Source organism: Crinia signifera, chromosome 7 (genome assembly GCF_055691185.1).
Source record: "Crinia signifera chromosome 7, ASM5569118v1, whole genome shotgun sequence".
Lineage (NCBI taxonomy): Eukaryota > Metazoa > Chordata > Amphibia > Anura > Myobatrachidae > Crinia > Crinia signifera.
The window spans coordinates 174,680,574-174,688,663 of NC_139223.1; the positions used below are offsets into that span (position 1 = coordinate 174,680,574).

Genomic DNA, 8,090 nt, shown 5'->3' on the forward strand with positions numbered 1-8,090 from the left:
GTGCTAACACTTCCAGGATTGCCATTGTCTTTTCCCCCTCCTTGGCTCTGGGCAGCACCGCTGAGCTGAGCAATGAGCTCCGCTTCAACCGCTGCCTGTCTGCGGCTGCCCGGCCCCAGCTCCTTCCTTCCTGGCTGTTTGCGGCTTGACCTTGCTAACGTCACGCCATACACAGCCAGGTTGCTCGGGTAAGTTCCGGAAAGCGCTGCCCGGCCTTGGGACACTCATCTGTGTTTTTTTTTTTTAGGGAGCCCCCTCCAAAAATCCTGCCCTGTGGGGAGCACTCTCTAAACAAAAACAAACTATGACTACTGTATGTGGTTAAATGTCCAGAATGAATGGCTGTCCATGTGCCCCCAGTGGCTTTGGATGATCTCTGTGAGAGGCCGCATAGAAGGTAACTTGTGATGTTTCTGGGCTTACTTCAGGCTGGAGAGCGCGAGAGATGACTACAGACAGCGATGTCAGGATCTGGATCGGGAGGTTCAGGATCTGCACATGCGTAACCAAGATGTAACCGGGCTGGTTTATGAGGCGCAGTCCCTCAGGGATGAGATGGACGTACTCAGGTGAGCAGTGGTCCAGGGAATGGGGCTCTCAGGCCTGGAATTGCAGAGAGATCACCTGCTTTATGACTTATTTATCCCTTGCCTGATGTGTGGCCACAACTTGTAATTTAGTGAGACTAGATTGACTCTAGGCCAGTTGGATTATCAGACTATGCACAGCAACACAGAGTATTTCAGGAGTTGAGCCAGCTGTACTTGTTGAAGTCTTGTATTTGTAAAGTAAAACAGCAGGAGTGGAATGGATGCATCAAGAATCCAGAGGCTAAAAGTTGTATGGTAGAAGGAGCAGAGTCCCCAACAGAATAGTGATATGAGGAGGCAGCAGGAGGCCACAGGCTAAAGGCCCCCATACATTAGTCCAACTTGTCCAAGTTGGACCTGATTTCCCCTGCAGCTCCCCCCCTGGAGGGGTCAGACACGATTAGGCACTTGATGTGCCATGTTTTGAATGCGATTTATCATATGCAACTCCCGGGGAGCTGCAGGGGGAGAGGCGGACAAAGAGGCAGCGGATAGGGGACGCTGGTGAGCCAGGCAATTGGAGAGGCGGGGCAGCGGACACAGATGCAGCGGGTGGGGGATGCCGGGGGGACGACGACTGGGAGCTGGGCAGGAGGATCAGGAAACTGCAAGGGGAAAAAACACCCCAATACTAATTAATGGACCGAATCAAATGAATTGGCAATTGGTTGAGAGAGCAATCAGCCAATCACTGGCTGCCCATTCATTTGTATTGTTTTTTTTTCTTTCCTTGCAGCTCCCTGATCGTCCTGCCCAGCTCTCCGTTCACAGGCGTCCCCTGCCCGCTCCCGCTGTGTTCACTGCCTGCTTGTCACTGCCCTTGCAGTGTCCCCCCGCCCAGAGGCTGCACATAAGTTTTAGAAAGTGTTATGTGCAGCCGGCCCGACTCGGATCCGGTGCGCAGAGTTACATCAGAAGGAGCAGGGTACCCAGCAGCACATAGTAGTGATATGAGTGGGGAATAGTGGTAGCAGGTAGACTAAGAGCCAAACAGGCACTGTATGTACTAGAAGGGTAACAGAACTGAAAGAGGCCACCTTCCCTGTCAGTTCCATGTGTTCTATACAAGGGCGTAGCTACTATAGCGGCAGGGGGTGCAGCTGCTATGGGGCCCAAAGCTAAGAGGGGACCCCTTCCCTGTCAGTTCCATGTGTTCTATACAAGGGCGTAGCTACTATAGGGGCAGGGGGTGCAGCTGCTATGGGGCCCAAAGCTAAGAGGGGACACCTTCCCTGTAAGTTCCATGTGTTCTATACAAGGGCGTAGCTACTATAGCGGCAGGGGGTGCAGCTGCTATGGGGCCCAAAGCTAAGAGGGGCCACCTTTCATGTCGGTTACGTTTATAGGTATGTAGGTGTGTTTTTTTTTTCTTTAATACAATGTATTAAATGAATCGCCATAAAATTCGACACAACACAACAAAATACAGTAGCAGTAATATCACAATAAGTCAGATCCAGTTTTATTAGACTTAAAGATAAGGGGAAAAATTCTCACAATGACCGTGCGGCGAACCGTCAAAGGCAATAGAACCAAGAGTAGGTCGAGAAGGAGAAGACATAAGGAAAGAGTGTGTGGGAGGGGGGGGGGGGGTGTTTTGAGAAGTCAGCATGGAGACCAGATCTTGTTAAATGTTTTGGAAGTATGTATTATGGCAGCCATATATTCCTTAACACTTTTGTTGGTAAGCTGCTCAATCAGAGGTGTGTCACTCAGGTGCCAAAAGGGAGGGGCAATTCTGTCTAGGAAAAAACATTTGGTATCCCAATTGCACACTGAGTGAAACATATGAAGTTATGTTTCACTCAGTATGCAATTAGGATACCAAATGTTTTTTCCTAGACAGAATTGCCCCTCCCTTTTGGCACCTGAGTGACACACCTCTGATTGAGCAGCTTACCAACAAAAGTGTTGTGCAGTTGAGAGGCATAGATGGGTCAGCATTAGGAGGGATTGCTGACACCTGAGTGCCATTGGAGAAGCCAGGGGTATCTCCAGGTAAGCTGTCTCTCAGATGTAGTAAGCCATTATCATGTGGCCCTTTACTGGGCTATTAAGCCCAGACATATATGTTACTGCTAATGGGATGGGTTTGGGAGTGTGGTCCCCCTCATGTTGATATGGCTGGTCTGCTCCAGGTTAGCACACCCTAACACTTATTTTTTCCTATCACATTGTATATATTTTGTATTTTAATCACACCTTCACTTCCCTACATAGCACCTATGTGCTTCTTATTAACCCCTACTAATTTTCATTTGTGTGCTGCCCTGGAGTACTCAGCCTGTGTCGGCATGTTGGGGGCCCACACCCCAGACCCATACCCAGTATTAGGGACCCCCAGTGACAGAGATGCCTTGACGTACGGCCTGGGGGCTTAGCCCTATATCTGCAGATATACGCAACCAAAATCTCTGTGTTATGTTTCACTCAGTGTGCAATTGGGATACCAAATGTTTTTTCCTAGCCATATATTCCTTACCTGGTATGTTTAGAAGATTGAATATAACGGCCTGCATGGGGAATGTGGGGGATTTTTCCAGCTGCATAGTTATCATTTATAGCTCTGAATGAAGCTAAACATTTCTCCACTTTCCAGACGATGCTGGTCTAGAGCGGTAAAGTGGTTAAATAGCCCCCCCCCAACAAAAAAAAAATTTGTAAGCTCCACTGAGGCAGGAACTAGGGTGTACCCAGCTTAATTCTTATCAATGAGATGGGTGTAACTATAACTATAAACCTTTCAAAAATAATTAACAGCTCTTCCAACACACCCATGAGGTGGCTGCCCAGTGTCGTTTTTTTTATGGGGTGTCGCCAGTAGCCCTAATCCCCAGATGACATTGTAGTTCAGACCAAACTACAGACAAGGAAAGTCGTGACTGCTTAGAGTCGGTTAGCAGAACTGTACCGGACAGGTGGAACACGGTACATCTCCGGAGAAGTAGCCGAGGACGGAGCAGGCAGCAGGTGCAACAGGTGTCTATTCTTTGTCGTGCAGTTCGCCATTAACTGATGATATGGTATCTAGCTCCATTGGCACGTTATGATAGCTTTTACCCCATTTAGGGCACACAAATTGAATGTCGTCAAAGAGGCTTTGGTCCATGGCAGGAATCGGTTCTTTGTAGGCTTCGCTGTAAGACACGGGACATTGTTGATCTGTACCATGCACATGTGCCTTGCACATGTGCCGTTTGAGTGGAGACGCTGTTTTTCCAGTCTCTATGTTTTGCCATGCAACTAAAGAGAAGTAGGGGTGTTCTCGCACGTTGCCGTTTACCCCGAGCCGGAGGGTCTGGTCCTTGCACAGGAGTTGGGATATAATGTCCTTTGTTGCGGGATCAGTAATACCTGCGTATGACGGTTCTTTCTTAAGGGTATTTCTCATGATCTCTTCCTTATCCTTTCCAGGAAAAGGGTGCATTCGTAGGGTGAGCATATATAATATCACACCGAATGCAAACCAGTCCACGCCTGCACTAAATGGTGCACCTAATAAAACTTCTGGAGCCTTATAGCCACGTGTCCCAACAATCATACTGTCCTTGGTTTCTCCATATACATTCAACGTGGCCAGACCAAAGTCTGTGATCTTTACATGTCCACTCTTTGTCAGCAAAATGTTCTCAGCTTTTAGGTCTCTGTGGATTATTCCTCTGGAGTGCAGGAACTGCAATCCACAGACCAGTTCTGTGGCAATAAATTTTATTGCCAATGGGTTCAGCATGTTCGTGACCCCAAAATCGAAGAGGTCCCCTCCGCCAACCAGTTCCATTACATAATAAAGATAGCTGTTTGTTTGGAAGGCTGCGTATCCACGGGTCAGGAAAGGACTCTCATGTGCCACTTGAAGTACCCGACACTCGGTCATAATGTACTCCCGTTCCAGTGATGCTCTCCTCTTTGCACTTTGAATGAGTGCTCTTTTCTTTAGGATCTTAACTGCTACTCTTTTCTTATGAACAGAGTCTGTGGCGAGCATCACTTTGCCGTAACCTCCCTTTCCAAGAAGCGAGTGGAAAGTAAATGTTCCCACTGTTAAGGGGACAGTAACGCTCTCTTCTGCAGTTTGCTGACCTTCTGCAGTTTGCTGACCTTCTGCAGTTTGTTGACCTTCTGCAGTTTGCTGACCTTCTGCAGTTTGCTGACCTGGTAGGGTGTCTGGTTGTCCTCTGCCAATTGCTGTTATAAATTGACTCTTTTTCTTTTTAATAAAACCAGCAAATCTATTCCAGTTTCTTTGCAAAGCTACATTGCTTAACTTCTTATCGCACCTCTTTTCCTCTGGTAAGTTTGTCTGGCCTGCCCAATGGCTGCATCCTTCACCTAGGTCTTCAGCAATGGCCATGTTTCTCGTTTTTCTCACTTGCCAAAATCTGGGACATCTGCGACATGATTTAAGGAACTGATCTCTTTTCTTTGTCATAAAGGCTACCAATCTCTTCCAGCCTCTCTGTACACCTGGTACCAATGAGGAATTTCTTCTCATGTGTCTCGCTGCCTGCTTTGTTTTCCTGCTCACTTTCCTTCTCCTCTGCATTTTCTTTCCTTTCTTTATCCATGCTTTCTTTCTCTTGATAGGACCCATGTTATGTCACAAGACTAGGGCTCTTAGAGAAAAAAACAAATTTGCACTATCGCAAAAACAAATTCGCACTATCGCAAAAACAAATTTGCACAAATCGCAACTGTGACCTCCAGTAAGAACTGTATATCACATCTGAAACTCTGTGTCTTCAGCAGCTGTGTGATGTCATCGGTAACTGTGATGTCACAATGGAGCATAGTTCTAAAGGTCACCTACATTATGACAGCTGATATGAGGTGTTTTTTTTGTTTGTTTGTTTGTTTTCTTTACAAATTCTAAAACTTATTTTCACCAGTTATGAAATTAACTATTAGAAAACCTAAATGTGTTCTTTAATATTGCCAATGTTTTCCACCAGTCCTACAAGGAGTTATTTGCTCAATGTAGCTTATATCTATCTAGTGCTTAGTGCTGCTTCAGTAATCCGGAAGCCCTATTTGGCTTAATGGGGACAACCGATAATGGGGCAGATGTATTAAGCCTGGAGAAGAGATAAAGTGGAGATCAGGCAAAAGGAGATAAAGCACCAACCAATCCAATCCCAACTGTCATTTTCAAACACAGTTCATTGGCCATTTACTAAATGGTCCAGTCAGGAGGGCTCAGGAAAGATTCATTCATCATTCATTCCAGACTGTTTGAAACCAGTTTACACAAAAGCCATATACATAGTCCGAACCTATAAGCCAGGGGTTCTCAAACTCGGTCCTCGGGACCCCACATGGTTCACATTTTACAGGTCACCCGACAGGTGCAATCATTACTTATTGACACGTTTTAAGAGATCCACAGGTGGAGCAAATTATTTCACTTGTGATTCTGTGAGCAGACCTGCAAAACATGCACTGTGTGGGGGTCCTGAGGACCAAGTTTGAGAACCTGTGCTATAGGCACAGACTTTTTTTTATTATCTTTAAGTATGGTAGGGATCTAAACCTGTGGAACACATGGCATGGGGGGATGGGGGTGAAAAGTCTGCAGATTGCTGCATGTACGTTCCCTGTTCAATCCCCCCCCCCCCCCCCCCCCCCCCCCCCCCGCTGCATCTTGGAAACTTCATCCTGTCACATGGCCAGTCAGCACTGCTGAGAGTTGTATCTTGCCACAATGTCCCGCAGACATCACGGTTACTATGTTCATAGTCTTTGGGCCGATCCATTGTTTGAGGATTTGGTAGGGAATCCCATATTTGTTACTACCACTTTCCTCTTAACCCCTTATTTATGTGCTCTTTAATAAACCCTTCTTACTCTGTGGGCCTTGCTCCTCTCCCTCCTGTGTTGCCCGATCCCCCCCTCATTCGCTTCATCAGGTGTCGGTGCTCATGGAAGAGAAGAGGAGTCTAATGAGCGAAAACAGAAACCTGAAGGAGCAGCAGGAACAGTCGGAAGAGGGCACGGGGACACCAGTGTTTGGCAAGAAGCTGCTTCTGCTGCAGAGTCAGATCGAGCAACTGCAGGAGGAAACTACCGGTAACGGGAGAAGGGTGGGGCCTAACGGTCAAGAGGACCAGCGCTTGCTTTACGCATGGCTGTAGGAGCTTTGCGATCCGGTACATGTGGGGCTTGCTTGATGGCGGTTTTTGCTGCCTATATGGGAACATGTAAATTATAGGGATTATAGCAGTTGCAACATATTTTTATTAACCCCTTCAGTGGTAATCCAGGCAGCTTTCCAGGCTATGCTTCAGTGCTAACACTTCCAGGATTGCCATTGTCTTTTCCCCCTCCTTGGCTCTGGGCAGCACCGCTGAGCTGAGCAATGAGCTCCGCTTCAGCCGCTGCCTGTCTGCGGCTGCCCGGCCCCAGCTCCTTCCTTCCTGGCTGTTTGCGGCTTGACCTTGCTAACGTCACGCCATACACAGCCAGGTTGCTGGGGTAAGTTCCAGAAAGCGCTGCCCGGCCTTGGGACACTCATCTGTGTTTTTTTTTTTTTTAGGGAGCCCCCTCCAAAAATCCTGCCCTGTGGGGAGCACTCCCTAAACAAAAACAAACTATGACTATGTGGTTAAATGTCCAGAATAAATGGCTGTCCATGTGCCCCCAGTGGCTTTGGATGATCTCTGTGAGAGGCCGCATAGAAGGTAACTTGTGATGTTTCTGGGCTTACTTCAGGCTGGAGAGCGCGAGAGATGACTACAGACAGCGATGTCAGGATCTGGATCGGGAGGTTCAGGATCTGCACATGCGTAACCAAGATGTAACCGGGCTGGCTTATGAGGCGCAGTCCCTCAGGGATGAGATGGACGTACTCAGGTGAGCAGTGGTCCAGGGAATGGGGCTCTCAGGCCTGGAATTGCAGAGAGATCACCTGCTTTATGACTTATTTATCCCTTGCCTGATGTGTGGCCACAACTTGTAATTTAGTGAGACTAGATTGACTCTAGGCCAGTTGGATTATCAGACTATGCACAGCAACACAGAGTATTTCAGGAGTCGAGCCAACCTGTACTTGTTGAAGTCTTGTATTTGTAAAGTAAAACAGCAGGAGTGGAATGGATGCATCAAGAATCCAGAGGCTAAAAGTTGTATGGTAGAAGGAGCAGAGTCCCCAACAGAATAGTGATATGAGGAGGCAGCAGGAGGCCACAGGCTAAAGGCCCCCATACATTAGTCCAACTTGTCCAAGTTGGACCTGATTTCCCCTGCAGCTCCCCCCCTGGAGGGGTCAGACACGATTAGGCACTTGATGTGCCATGTTTTGAATGCGATTTATCATATGCAACTCCCGGGGATCTGCAGGGGGAGAGGCGGACAAAGAGGCAGCGGATAGGGGACGCTGGTGAGTCAGGCAATTGGAGAGGCGGGGCAGCGGACACAGATGCAGAGGGTGGGGGATGCCGGGGGGGGGGGGGGGGGGACTGGGAGCTGGGCAGGAGGATCAGGAAACTGCAAGGGGAAAAAACACCC

The 8,090-nt window shown here is 48.0% G+C and overlaps 1 protein-coding gene across 1 annotated transcript; it reads left to right on the forward strand.

The window, feature by feature from the left end:
- The first annotated feature begins 6,320 nt into the window (after window positions 1-6,320).
- Window positions 6,321-7,596, forward strand: LOC146019629 (protein Hook homolog 2-like). The gene is made up of 2 exons (XM_083152134.1): window positions 6,321-6,653; window positions 7,296-7,596. Exons 1-2 carry the CDS (start codon window positions 6,506-6,508, stop codon window positions 7,382-7,384), a joined length of 237 nt encoding a protein of 78 aa, XP_083008260.1. The 5' UTR covers window positions 6,321-6,505; the 3' UTR covers window positions 7,385-7,596.
- Window positions 7,597-8,090: the final 494 nt, after the last annotated feature.